General features: G+C 39.2%; 1 protein-coding gene across 1 annotated transcript; it reads left to right on the plus strand.

The window, feature by feature from the left end:
* The first annotated feature begins 1,612 nt into the window (after positions 1 to 1,612).
* On the plus strand, positions 1,613 to 14,609 carry LOC133888324 (transcription factor GHD7-like). The gene is made up of 2 exons (XM_062328516.1): positions 1,613 to 2,188; positions 14,283 to 14,609. The coding sequence occupies exons 1-2, from the start codon at positions 1,652 to 1,654 to the stop codon at positions 14,607 to 14,609; spliced, it is 864 nt and encodes a 287-aa protein (XP_062184500.1). The 5' UTR covers positions 1,613 to 1,651.
* Positions 14,610 to 15,062: the final 453 nt, after the last annotated feature.

A 15,062-nucleotide genomic window follows, 5' to 3' on the forward strand; every position in this document is an offset into this window, starting at 1 on the left:
AATTGTTCATGAAGTGCAGTTGTTTGTGATGGGACATACATAATGTCATATCAATTCTTTTGAATCTAATTCTTCTTGCTTTTAAGACTTATCATGTACCTTTAGTCCAAAGACTATGCCCTGATAAAATATAAAATTTTATGATATCCTGTTGAACTAAAGTTACTAATTATGCAAAAAAAAAAAGATGTCCTAAGCATATTTTTTATTCAACTATATCTACAATGTAAATTTGCTATAGAATGACAAGAAAGTTTTGGCTAATTATTATGATTAGGAAGTTAAAAACACGCTTTGACTAATGTTTGATCGAGCATTCTGAACTTGTAAAATTGTAACGTCCTATTTATCTAGAATGATTATTCACATGTTATTAATAGTTAACCTTTTTTTACCGCGCATGCACTGTTTGGTGATAAGACTTGTGGCCCATTTTATGTGAGTTTCTAGATGCGCGCGCGTGTGTGAATTCCCTATAGAATGACAAGATTTTTTTTGCTAATTATTATGGTTATGAACTTAAAAACATGCTTTGACTAATATTTGATCGAGCATTCCGAACTTGTAAAATTGTAGCTTCCTATTTATATACAATGTCTATGGGTCCGCACCGTCACTTGTGTGAAACTAGCGGCATGTGTAGTGCCCCCACTCAGATTTTGCGCTGGGTCCGCCCCGAATGATCCCTATATGCATCTCTGTGTCTATGGGGCATGCACAATGTTAGGGGGGGGGGGGGTTGAATATGGCACCTCAATATTGCTACATAAACAGGGGCTAAGCTATGTATTTTTCGCTCTAGTAGTTATATTTTCCTCGGATTCAAAGTGTGGAATCCACTCGACAATAAAATGTTGCCAACCAAATCTACCGCTTTCTTACCAAATTAGAGCCTCCACTTCTGTAGGCAGATGCCTGTTCATATGAGGTACTGTTCATGAAGAAAGGTGTGCATGAGTGTACAGTCAAAGCCTTCCCTTCAAACTTGCATGTCATATGGACATGTTTTTTTTTTTTTGGTTAAAAACAACTACAAGCAGGAACAATTGTTTTCCTAGTAAGAAGAGAATATGCACTCGTATTTGAGTCAGAGAGGAAACATAAATGGATGATGTGGGTGTACAAAAAGCTTCCACCAACTGAGCTTGCCTCAGTTTCTATCGGTGGTTTACATGCGATACTATATGCTTACTTTATCCCCAAAAAAATCTTCGCATTCGAAACATGTGATATCATAAGTTTAATATTTAACTAACTAGTCAGCGGGCACGTGAATATGGAATTAGTGGTAGCTAGTTATAAACTGCTATTTTGATTAATTAATAGCACCGCGTGCATATATGCATGCGAAACTAAACTGATATATCAGGAACCAAATTGTTAGGTGAGGACAAAGAGGGCTAGGAATATGTGATGCACGGAGGACGGGAGATCTGGTGGCAGCGAGGGGGACGAATGGGGAGGCGCCGGCTTATCTCCTCCCGACAGGCGAAAAAAGGTTGCCCGGAATCGTCCACGCAACAAATCCAGGGATCGCTCGCTCTGTTGCTCATATCTATTCCGCCTCGCAAAGGCTTTCATCGGTCGATATCAGCTGTTGCTTTGCCTTGGCTTTGCTTTTCTCTTATTTTTAGCTACCCCATGAGCCGGCATGTACTACTCCACATCACATCCAACCCTAGCTAAGCAAAAAAACCATATATACCATCTAGCTATAGCTTGTTCCTCCTCCTCCACTAACCTCAATTCAATTGACAAGCAAGTTCCCTCGCCTCTTCGCCACACAGATCTCACAAGCTGCAGCGATCGATCCATGTCGGGGCCATCGTGTGGAGTGTGCGGCATGGACGCGACCGCCTGCTGCCCGCACCACTTGCACGCCGGCTCTTTCTTCCCTATTCATGATCAGCCACCGAGGGGCCTGCACGAGTTCCAGTTCTTCGGCCAGGACGACCAAGAAAGCGTCGCCTGGCTCTTCGACGACCCGCCGCCAGGTGGTGGTGACGACCGGTCCCCGGTTGAGAACCACCGTCACCAGAGACCGTTGACGTTTGACCCGTTTGGGCTGCGACACCACCCTGGGAACGGGCTCGCCTTCGAGGTGTCGCTCGGACGGGGAGAGGTAGACGCCGGACTTGGCCTCAGCGGCGGCGCCCGGCACATGGAGACAGCGGCAAGCGCCACCATCGTGAGTACTGGTTCAAAAGAATCTCCGCGTCACTCGGCCTCGGCCGGGCCGGAGTTTTATTTGCCTTCCTTGCGTGTGCATATCATTTGTTGCTCTTCACTGTGCACAGATCACAACTCTTTGTTTCAGTGTTCGTCTCTTCTTCTCGATCTGCATGTGGTTCTTGTGCATATATATATATGGCACTTGTTTTGATTTGTTTCAGTGTTCGTCTCCGTAGCTACCTTAGGTGCTGAGGGCTGATGTTTTTCCATCTAAAATCTAGGCGTGCTGTAAAAGGCTTAATTTTTGTTTTAAAAATTATTTTACAAGGTAGTCCACCAGATTATTATTGAGAATTGACACATTGAATTCCATCAAAGCAAACGAACTAATACGTATCATCTATATCGTCAGCTGTTACCTCTTCCCTTGAGGCTTCAAAAAAGTGGTACCTTAGAGGCTTCAAAAAAATTTGCATATGTTTCCCATCTAGCTAGAAATATTGGTTGTCCAAATACACACACCACTACAGAAAACTCCTTCACTTCTGCCTCGTAATTGGCTTTACTACCGGTTTTCAAGCCGGCAGTGATTATTTGGAAGTGATAGTTCTTATTACTGCTGGTTCGTGGCTGCAACCGGTAGTGGTACTCAGAGTATCACCGTTGGTTCTTATCATGAACTGGTAGTGATATTTAGAGTATCACTGCCAGTTCATAATAAGAACTAGCAATGATATGTACATAGCACTGACCTAATCATTTATATTTCTATATGTCACCCTAAAATAGAAATCAACATATATAACGGTTCATTCTCACAAATTGTCTCATCTCAACACATTTTATTCACAAATGATCCATGTACACAATCACATGTCATCATCCTCATTAACAAGTATCATTCATCCATACACATCAATAAGTTGTCATCCTCATACATAGTTTGGCATCAATTTTGAAATAATAAGGATCTACAAGAACGTGATCAGTTCAAGTTTTAGTCATATTTCTACTTTTTATTTTTACTAGAAGGTACCACTATAGAAGTCACCAGTGTCTAACGAAATACCACGAAGAGCCAGTTCATGACACTCTCCCGTTGGATTGACAACCTCATCAAGGATCACCCGACGAGTTGTTCTTGAATTACTATGATTTGATTGATTAGTAATCGACTTGTGTTCAGCTTGAGGCACTATCGTTAGAAGAATTGAAGAAATTAATCATTGAATACTTATAAAAAATGAAAAGTAGGCATCAATATGTATTTACATACCTCATCATCATCATTGCTCAAATTGTCCCCGGTGAATCCGTGAATGTACTCACATACATAGAACCCACATAAATTATTGCATGGTTCCTACCTCAAACACTGAAAAAAGAAATGAAATATCAGTGGCATGGAACGAGTCATTTAGTAGGAATTGTAAGACATGAATATTCTATACGTATCGGAGAGTCGGTTCGTACAAAGAAATCCTTCATGAAACGCAGGTATCAAACACTCTTCTTACAATATCGTCGGCACACCCTATGCTTGATTATGATTAGTAACTCGGTTTAGATTCAATAAAATGAAATATTATCAGAGCAATAACAAAACGATGATCAAGTTCACCTATATAGCATGTCTATGACAGTTTGATATTGTTTTTTGTCTCTCCTTTGTGAGTCCAAGACAACGATCTTATTAATGTCTGGCTAGGTGACAAGGATGATTCAGTGATAACTGCATATACGTCACAATACCTAATTAGTCCTAACATCGTATTGCGCATAAAGAGTAGAATGAGCAGATAGTGAAACGCATACTTAAAGTTGTAGAGTAAAAGTATGAATGTCTTGTATTTATGGTGGAGTATAGCATTGAATAAATAGTTCTTGGTTTCTTTTGGAATTTGTTTGACAAGGTCCTGATTTACTAGTGTTGGGTTGAGAAATCCTACATTGTAAATACACTCTTTCCTACATTTCTTTACCTCCATTCTATATAACGAAGAAGTTAGACATGTAATTTAATGGTATAAGAATGTATACCATGAATATACATGAGAAAATTAAAGAGTACATCAACTGAATATAGACACGTTGAGGACATCTTGCTAGTATAATCGATACATTTCGTTGAATTCCAGCCACAATATGCTGACGTCAGTGGCATCAAGTTGGTCCATGTTGACGAAGCCACTCAGGCTACCGCTTCTTGATTGGCCCATGTTTGAGGGCCCATATACTTCCAGCAATTGGGTTGGGTCGGAGGAGACACCTTCTTGATGATGTCGTGAACTCGAGCGATGAGTTCCATCCCTAGAATTTGTTTGACAAGGCCCTGATTTACTAGTGTTGGGTTGAGAAATCCTACATTGTAAATACACTTTTTCCTACATTTCTTTACCTCAATTCTATATAACGAAGAAGTTAGACATGTAATTTAATGGTATAAGAATGTATACCATAAATTATACATGAGACAATTAAAGAGTACATCAACTGAGTATAGACACACTGAGGACGTCTTGCTGGTATAATTGATACATTTCCTTGAATTTCAGCCATAATATGCTGACGTCAGTGGCATCAAGTTGGTCCATGTTGACGAAGCCGCTCGGGCTACCGCTTCTTGATTGGCCCATGATTGAGGGCCCATATACTTCCAGCAATTGGGTTGGGTCGGAGGAGACACCTTCTTGATGATGCCGTGAACTCGAGCGATGAGTTCCATCCCTAGCAATTTAGTAATGGAATCCTAAATTTTACGTAGGACTCTTGCTACCAACTATAAACCTGAATGCACTCTAAACCCTAAACCATAGTACTACTATTCAAAGAAATCTTACCCTAAATCCTAAACCATAGTACTACTATTCAATCCTTTTCCTATGAGATGACTTAGAAAATCCCTACTACACGCATGGTGTAGGACCTAGAATCAGACACTCATAGAAAATATGATACATGTCCTTCATCGTGTGCACCAGAAAAATTTGCCGTACTATTTCTATTGTCTTCTCTTAAAGAATGGCATTATTTTACATGGATGAGATAAAATATCATTCATCTTTTTGAACAAGAATGTATTTTCCGTCATTCATGTAGAACAAGTCAAATTGCTTCGCATCCGTATTGCACTATCCATTTATCTATCTATTCACCTAACAAGAATGACATTGTTCTATATGACTGGGAGAAAACAACATTCATCCTTTTGAAAATGAATGCATTTTCTGCCATTCATGTAGAACAAGTCAAACTACTCCACATCTGTATTGTACTATCCATTCATCTATCAATTCATCTAACATGAATGGTATTTTTCTACATAAATGGAAGAAAACATCATTCATCCTTTTGAAGATGAATGTGTTTTCTACCATTCATGTAGAACAAGTCAATCTGCTTCACATCCGTATTGTAGTATCCATTCATCTATCATTTCACTTAACAAGAGTGACATTGTTCTACATGAATGAGAGAAAACAACATTCATCTTTTTCAAGATGAATGTGTTTTCTGCCATTCATATAGAACAAGTCAAATTGTTCAACATCCGTATTGCACTATCCATTCATTTATCTAATAACCAAACAAGAATGTCATTGTTCTACATTCATCCATCTATAATTTCAAATTGAAATGATTAAATGATAATTTCTAAACTAAATTTTTAACAGAATTGCCTAACTAATTCCTAAACTAAATATTGCAAAGTAAATATTTAAAATAATTGCCTAAATATTGCTAAATATTTAACTAAATTTCATAACTATTTCCTAAACTAAATATTACAAACTGAATATTTAACAAAATTGGAGCTAGCGGAACTAACAAAATTTCATGACTAATATTGCTAACTAAAATTGCCAACTAATTCCTAAATTAACAGATGTTAACTAATTCCTAACAAATATTGCTATCTAAATCCTAAATTAACAGATGCTAACTAATTCCTAACTAATATTGCTAACTAAAATTGCCTAACTAATTCTTAACTAATATTCCTAAATTAACTGTTGGGAATTACACACACTTAGGGTTGTTAGAGGGAGGTCATCCATGACAGTTAGGGATGGCTGTGATGGCGTCACGATGGTGAGGGAGCCAGGGAGGAGGCGATGGTGTGGATGATGGAGTCGATGTGCAGAAGGTCGAGGGACGGCGAGGTGGCGTGGAGGATGCGGTGGCATGGTGAGGGACGCAGGGAGGAGACGACACAGTGAGGGATCCAGGAAGGAGGCGATGACGAACAGGAGGATGACAGTGTCAGGGTAGACAAGGTCCATGGGACGGCGGCATGATGGTGTGGCATGGAGGAGGTGGTGGCACAGTGAGGTGGCAGGGGAGGAGGTGGCGTGGTGGAGGTGGCAACATGGTGAGGGAGCCGTGAAGGAGGCTATGGCATGGAGGAGGTCCGAGGGATGACAGATCTAGGTGTTGTTGTTGAGGCTGGCATCGGGGAGGTGGCAACGCGGTAATGGATTGAAAGTCGGGGAGGAGGCGTGATGGGTGAAAATGACTAAGTGTTAGCGATCGAGAGTGTTTGGCTTATATGGGGATAAGACATCACTGTTGGATCCAATTTAGAATCGACAGTGATACTTTATCACTACCGGTTAGTAACTAGAGCCGACAATGATAATGTATAATTCTCAATTCTTAATTGGAGTCGGCAGTGATGCGTATCACTGACGGTTCTTAACTAGAACCGTCAGTGACAGTGTATCACTGCTGGTTCTTAATTGGAACTGGTAGTGATACTCTTTTCCTGTTTTCTTTTCCCCTATTTATTTCGTAATAAACATTTTGTTTATTGAACTATTTACAATATATTAATAGAAAAAATACAAAATAGAAATATGCATATCCTTAATTAATTCAAATTAAGATGTCCTTAATGAACATAAATTAAAGTATATACTTAATTAATTCAAATTAAGATGTTATTAATGAACACAAATTATTTACAATATATTAATACAACTAAGTAGCTACTTTCATTTAACAATTAGATCTTTTTTATGATCATGGTATATGTACATAGCTTCCAAAATCTTCCCGGATATTTAGCTTGATGTTCTCTCTAAAATGATGTAGGTTGTAGAATTATTTGTAGTCTTCCTCATCGACAACATTATTAACTTCGACAATCTTTCCTTTTCCTTTAAGAACCACATGACGCTCCTTGTTATCCAGGTCCATCACATAGAAGACTTTTGTAACATTATGAATAGTTCTTCTGTGCATCCAACTTGTTTGGGGTCCATGGTAGTAATACCATATTTGTCGATGTTCACTCCCCCTAGGAGTCTTACCCATTGGCACCAAAACAGAGAGACTTTCAAAGCTCTATAGTCAAGCTCCCAAATCTCCTCTATGAATCCATAGTAGGTCTCCATATTGCCCTTGCTGTCATAGGCATATATACGGACACCGCTATTTTGGTTGTCACTCTAGTTATCTTGTGTTCTTGTATAAAATGTATAGCCATTCATGTTGTATCCTTGGAATGTCAAAATTGTAGTTGATGGTCCCTGAGCCAACGCTCTCAACTGAGCACACTATATCTACTTACCCATCATGTGTCTTCATAACCAATCACCAAAATGATATATGTGCTCTCTCAAGATCCAAACCTTTGTCTTCGTTGGGTTTTTGGTGTGTAGAAAGTTCTTGTGCATATCGGCATACGAGACCACTACAATTGATTGATGCAGAACTATGAAATCTGCTTGCGTGAATGCAACATGATTAGTATTATAGACTTATTTCTCACCTATCGTCCCTTTCCCATGTAGCCTCCCCTCATAGTTAGATACATGCACATCAATCGGTTTGAGATCCATGTAGTCAACACAGAAATCAACAACATCCTTAGTTTCCCGACCTTCGATAATGTAGTCTTACAGTCAAAATCAGTTATGAACATATTTCTTTGAAACCCACATGAACCTCTAGAAAGGGTATATCTAATGCAGAAACATGGGGTCAAGAATTTGTTTCTCTTTCACAATATGAATAATGATATGGACCATGATATAAAAAAAGATGGACAAGTTGGCAAAGAGTATGGACAACATCTTCCTGTAGTTTATCTAGTTTCAATGGATCTATGACCTTCTGTGAAATCATATTGAAGAATGAACACAACTTTATGATTAGGTCTCGGACTTTCTCTAATAGAACGCCCCTAATTACAACTGGAAGTATTTGTGTTATCATCACATGATAATCATAAGACCTCATGCCAACTACATCAAATCTTTCATCGAGACTAGACTCTTTATGTTGGCAGAGTAACTGGACGAAACTTTGACTCCATGTAAGCAATTGCACAATCTAATTTTCTCTTCCTTGCTCAGAGTGTGGCAAGCTTTGGAAATGTACTTTTTTCCTATATCCGGCTCTATGTTATGTAGCTCCTTCTTGAGATTCATATCTTCTAGGTCTATCTGTGCTTGGAGCATATCTTTTGTTTTGCTAGCTATGTCCAGCAAGATACCAATTAAGTTTTCACACATGTTCTTCTCTACGTTATTGATGTTGATTGCATGTCGAACCTCCAAGTCCGGCCAATAAGATAAGGCCCAAAATATTCATCTTGTTTCTATATAGGAGCCTTATCACAGAAACTTGGGATTTCTATACAGTTTGGTCCCTTTTCAAGGATAACTTTAATACCCTTTGCAATCTCAAATACATGTTTCCCAATGCAATTCTTTGGACTTCAACCAATCTCCTTTGTCCCATCAAAAGCGCTCTTATTATTGCGGTATGGGTAATCTGGGAGAAAAAACCTACGATGACACATGGAAACCATGTTCCGACTGTTCGTCAGCCATCGTCTCCCTATCTCATCCAAGCACTGGATATGTCCATTGAAGCATTTTACAGTCTGGCACGATAGGTTACCAAGAATAGGCCATTCTTGGATTGTTATGAATAACATTGTGCATAGGGTGAAGTCTCTCGTTTGGACTTGTCCCATACACGTACACCATCGTTCCACATTATTTGAAGATCTTCAACTAATAGTTTGAGGTACACGTCAATATTTTTCCTAGGATCAACAATGGCAACACAATGTCTGTCCGCTTCATGTACATCTAAGGAGGAAGGTTGTAGATACATAGTTACATGACAAGTTCTATGACAACTGCTCATGTTGCTGAAAGGATTCATCACATCCGTACTCAATGCAAATCTTATATTCCTCACCTCACTTGCAAAGTTCTTGTATTTTCTATCGATGTTCCTCTATTGCATATAATCAATAGGGTGTCTGAGCATTCCATCATTATTGCCCTTTTCGGCATGCTATTGCATCAATTGGACATGACTTTTGTTGCAAACAATCACTTCAAAAGGGGGATTATAGGAAAATATCACACAACCTTAGCGGGGCATCTTTTCTTCTTATGCTTCATCCCCATGTCATCGCTATTAATATCATAAATGTTTCACTTGTACGACACACATCTAATTCTGCAACTTCTTTGTGATACAATATGTAGTTGATTGGATATGCATGTATTTTTTGTACTTTCAATCCTAATGGGGCAAACAACCTACTTGGCTTGGTACGTGGTTTCAAGCAACATGTTCCCCTCTGGAAGCACGTCCTCTAAGAGACGTAACCACTATGTGAAGCTCTTACCTGACCAACCATTGCTTTTCTTCAAGTGAAGCAATGTTAGCATGGTATGCAGCTTATTGTGCTTATCCTTGCAGCCTGGGAACAATGTGTGTTCTTGTTCTGTACCATATGTTTGAATTTTTGACGTTGTCTTTCACTAGCTAAGTCCCCCTTCCCATCGCACAACATCTGATCTAGACAATCTTCATCACTATCGACCAACGTATCCTCGATCATCGGCTTATCATTGTCTTTGTCAACCAGCATATCTACTCTATGCTAGAAAATTGCTTATCATTCTTGCAATCAATGCATGGGCAGCATATATACTCGGCCAGTTTAACTCTCTTGTACACCGCAACAATGCTCAGAAAGGAAATCACGCCATTAAAGAACTCTGGGCTACAACAGTCAGCATCATACATCTATCTTCAATCCATCATCAATTTTATGGTTATCATAATATTTTATTAATTACTTTAAATCCCTTGAATTAATAAACATACAATCTATCAAAATCTTCAGCAATCATACAACAACACATGCATTCATCTCATAATGGATTACCTCGCATCTTGATTGGTCCATGTTTGAGGGCCCATTTACTTCTGGCACTTGGCCCGGACCGAAGGAGCCACCTACTGAATGTTGCCGTGTCCGCTTGAATCGAGCGGTTGGAGGAGCCATCCCTAGAAATTTGCATTATTATTTATTAATGGACATACGTTTAAGAACTATGAAATAACTATTCAATCCTTTTCTATAAAACCATTAGAGGAAATTCATTGAATTATAAAAAGGTACAAGAAAAATTACAATTTAAAAAAAGGCAATATATATTAACTAGATCATCGAAACCTTCAATTAGAGCTAGATTTTGATCTACGCAATCCACACACATGTCACTACTATAGAATAGGTGTTCACTACCGGTTCTAAACTAGCTTTCACTGTCAGTTTTGGAACTGGCAATGTGCAATGGGCAGTGAAAGTGATTCTGGGAGCCAAAAAAGGAAACAAGCTAGCTCAATTTGGAGCTGCCTCGATTGCCACCACTGTCGAGTGCTTTGCCACCGCTGTTGCGCCAACTCTACCCTGCATAAGAAAATGCGGTGGTACAAAGGCCGCCACCACAGCACACAAGGTAGTCTCCCCGCTGTTCTTGTCGCCACTACTGCCCACACCTTGCCACCGCCGCTGCCCAAGTGGAGGAGGTGGAGAGGAGGAGCAGCAATGCCATAGTACCTACCGCCATCTGCGCCTTGCCGCCACCGCCGCCTGTGTGGAAGAGGTGGAGACGAGGAGGAGTGGCACCGCAGCCACCCGCGTGGAGGAGGTGGAGAGGAAGAGCAGCAACACCGTAGTCGCCGCCCTGCTTGCTGCCCGCGTCACCCTTGCGGAGGAGGTGGAGAGGAGGAGCAGCAGTACCACAGCCGCTGCCCTACTTGCCGCTGCCACCACCCACGCCTTGCCGCCGCCCGCGTGGAGGAGGTGGAGAGGAGGAGGATCTCACGAGGGGATGGGTGAGGGGAGGAGGCTGGAGGCTGACAGTGGGGATCGTAGGAGGAGCGGAGGGGAGAGAAGAAGACGTGTGCATCTGAGAGAGAGAGAGAGAGAGAGAGAGAGAGAGAGAGAGAGAGAGAGAGAGAGGATATGTGAGGAGGAGAGAGCCAGAGAGATTTAGGAAAATCTGGAGCTAGACTCGAGGCATTGAGTCAAAACTAGATTGCATAAAGCATTCGGGTCCAGCCACAGCTTTACTGTCGGTTTATAATAAAAACCGGCAATGATACTATCACTGTCGGTATGTACTAAGAACCTGCAGTGATAAGTAATCATCAATACCATTTTTTATTAAGAACCGGTAGTGATGCTACTTTTCTTACAAACCGGCAATGATAATTGTATCAATGCCGATTTTTGATGGACCGACATATAAGGCATATTCCGTATTAGCGTGTAGAAGGACGTATAATTGCAATTTATTCCATAATATAGAGTTTAATTGGAGCTCTAACTCCTAAAAAGTTCATCACTATGAAATCACTAATATCCAAAACCTAGAGCAATCTAGCAAGTAAATCCAACTATATATAAATGAAATGTAGATCAAGTTATTAACCTTGAAGAATTTAGGGTATGCAGATTCCTGCTAATTTAGAATTCTAAGAACAAGGTCATAAAAATAGCCGCCACCGAGCAAAATTAGAGCTCTTCTCTGTGTCTGCTTGGGCTTAGATAGGGGTGTCGCACGCCTTTATATATAGTAAACTTATTATTGCCAGTTTATGTTACGAGCCGATAGTAATAAGGAGTATCACTACCAGTTCAAAGGGATCAACGATTGATAGCCCGTTAACACTTATGAACTAGCAGTGATACTTCACTACATCCGGTTCGGTAAGGGGAAAGGAAAGGGGTTTCTATGTGACAGAGTGCATGCATATGTGAGGATGGAGAGGGAAGTTAATATTCCGAATTAATCACCCGCTAGAAATATTACCTTGTGGAGGTGACATATGGACAAATGATTTTAATTTGTATAAATTACTCACTAATTTTTATTGAATTTAATATGTATAAATTATTGATTAAGATTGACTGTGCTATCCACAATTGTCCTAGGTATGCAATATCTGATGATCATCACAAATGTAGGCGCATTCAACAGAGAAAGTGCAGTTGCATGTTGAAAGACTAATTCAGAGTTTCAGAGTAGGCATAAAGTATTCTTAGATGCGTCTGAGTTCTATACAACTGATATCGAATAAGAGTCAACAGTCAAAACAGCTAGCCATATATCTGGCTGTTTATCAGCTGTGCTAAACTACTAAATGAATACGGAATTGTAGACGAGTAGCACGGACGGTGTTAGTTAGGGGAAAGTTAGATGCCTCTTTTAAATGATTGCTTTGTTGATGAATTGCATGCATACAGTACATCACATGCACACATATGTACGCAGACATATGAATACTACTTAAAAAACTATTTTTTTTAAATACCCAAAGTGCCTTTCTATATGCGGCTTAAATGTAAAATCATCTGAGGAGCTCTCTGCGGTTTCGGGCCGCTTATAGAAATAAATTTTCACAGATGACTGCTTATGATAGTTGCCTGTGCAAATACGATGATTACCACAAGTGATTCCTTATGTGAACTGTTCGTGTAAAATATCATTTTCAGAGATGATTCTTAATATGAACCGTATATGAAAATGGTATGATTACCATAGGCGGGTCACAAAAGAAGTCGTTTGTGTAAAATGGCATTTTCAGAGACGTTTCACATAAGGAACTGGCTCTGGTAATGGGGATGATTTCCAAACACGGTTCACATAAAGAACCACTTCTGATAATGGGTTGCAAAAATTCATAACTTTTTCATACGAAGTTGGATAGGGACAAATTTTATATAAAAAGTTTAGCCCTCAATGAGATCTACAACTTTGTATTTGAAAACTTTTTCATCTGAAGTTATTTAGATATCCAAATAATCTAAATAAAAATTGTAATGAGAATGATTTTCAGAAGCAGTTCATATAGGGAACCACCTCTGGTAATGGGTTGCAAAAATTCATAACTTTTTTTATACGAAATCGGATGAGGACAAACTTTATATAAAAATTGTTGATCTCAACGGGATCTGCAATTTTGTAGTTGCAAACTTTTTCATTTAAAATCATTTATATGTCTAAATAATCGTTTGAAGATGAATCAAGCTATGACCGCCATAATAATCAAAGGGTAAAATGTCAACCCCTATTAACAGTATGAGTCATATTCAAATAGGTCTATCTAGAATCTTAAATGTTTTGTTTTGTCATTATTAGAGGGGACAAAGAACAGATTTACTTTGAGGTAGCTCATTCACAAGAATTTCTCAGATTCACTTTAGGGATGATTACCGCATGCAAATCACATAAAAAGTATTCTGTGTCAAATGATTATCTGAAAATGGTATTATGTGTTAACCAAAAAGTTGTAGATCTCGTCTAGAGCTACAATTCGATATAAAGTTTGTCACCACCCGATTTCGTATGAAAAAATTATGAATTTTTTCAACTCATTACCATAGCTAGATCACATTGTGTAAAAGACATTTTCTCTGAACCGTTTCTGATAATAGATTGCAAAAATTTATAATGCTCAAGGAACCATATGTGAAAATCAAATTTCTAGATATGGTGGTCTGCTTAAGGAACCGCATATAAAAACATATTATCTACGTAAATTATCTGTGCAAACATATTATCAGAGACGTCTTTATTAATATGTTTTCACAGACGGTCTCTTTTATTACAGTAAAAATCGTTTATTTTTATAGAGATTCGATTAGATACGATTGAGTAAACGTCACTGCAAATAGACTATCGCTCGTCTTAAAAATAGTTTTTTAAATAGTGACAGCAGTTCTCGGTCGTTTTCAGTAGAATCCTTGACCATTTTCCTGTAAACTAAATGCTTGTTTTATGCAGATGTCATCATACTGCGGGAGCACATTCACGGATGCTGCAAGCTCAAGGTCCAAGGAGCCAATCCTGATCGACAGTCAGCTGCAAAGGCCAGTAGATCCAACGGTGGAGAGGGAGGCAAAGGTGATGAGGTACAAGGAGAAGAGGAAGCGGCGGCGCTACGAGAAGCAGATCCGGTATGCGTCCAGGAAAGCCTACGCGGAGATGAGGCCCCGGGTGAAGGGCCGCTTTGCCAAGGTACCCGAATGTACAGTGCCGCAGCAGCCGGCGTCGGCAACCAACTACTATGATCCTAGTAGGCTTCATCTCGGGAGCTGGTCATATTCATAATCAAATTCATACTACGTACCTACCTAAGTGTGTATATATATATATATATATATATATATATATATATATATATATATATATATATATATATATATATATATATATATATAAAATCTCAATTGCCGCCCTCAATTATATTTAGGGTCATCATGTACCATCATTTATATGATGGGCTAGCTAGAATATTGTGTTCATCAAATTGATGACTATTTAGCTAGTGACCCCATGGCCATCATGACAAGCTTAATTATAGGTTTATGCCCATTTGATATATGAATACAACCAATATATGGGTGCTGTGAGCTGCTTGGATGATCCGAAGCTATAGTTTGACATTGAAACAATAAATCAAGCAAAATGTATGATCCAGATACTTGAGAGGTTTCTTATTAGATAGTTGTGTCGTTTTGCTTAAATCTACACTCCAAGGTGGTAATGTTGTCGTTTGGATTG

Source organism: Phragmites australis, chromosome 13 (genome assembly GCF_958298935.1).
Source record: "Phragmites australis chromosome 13, lpPhrAust1.1, whole genome shotgun sequence".
In the NCBI taxonomy this organism is placed as follows: Eukaryota; Viridiplantae; Streptophyta; class Magnoliopsida; order Poales; family Poaceae; genus Phragmites; species Phragmites australis.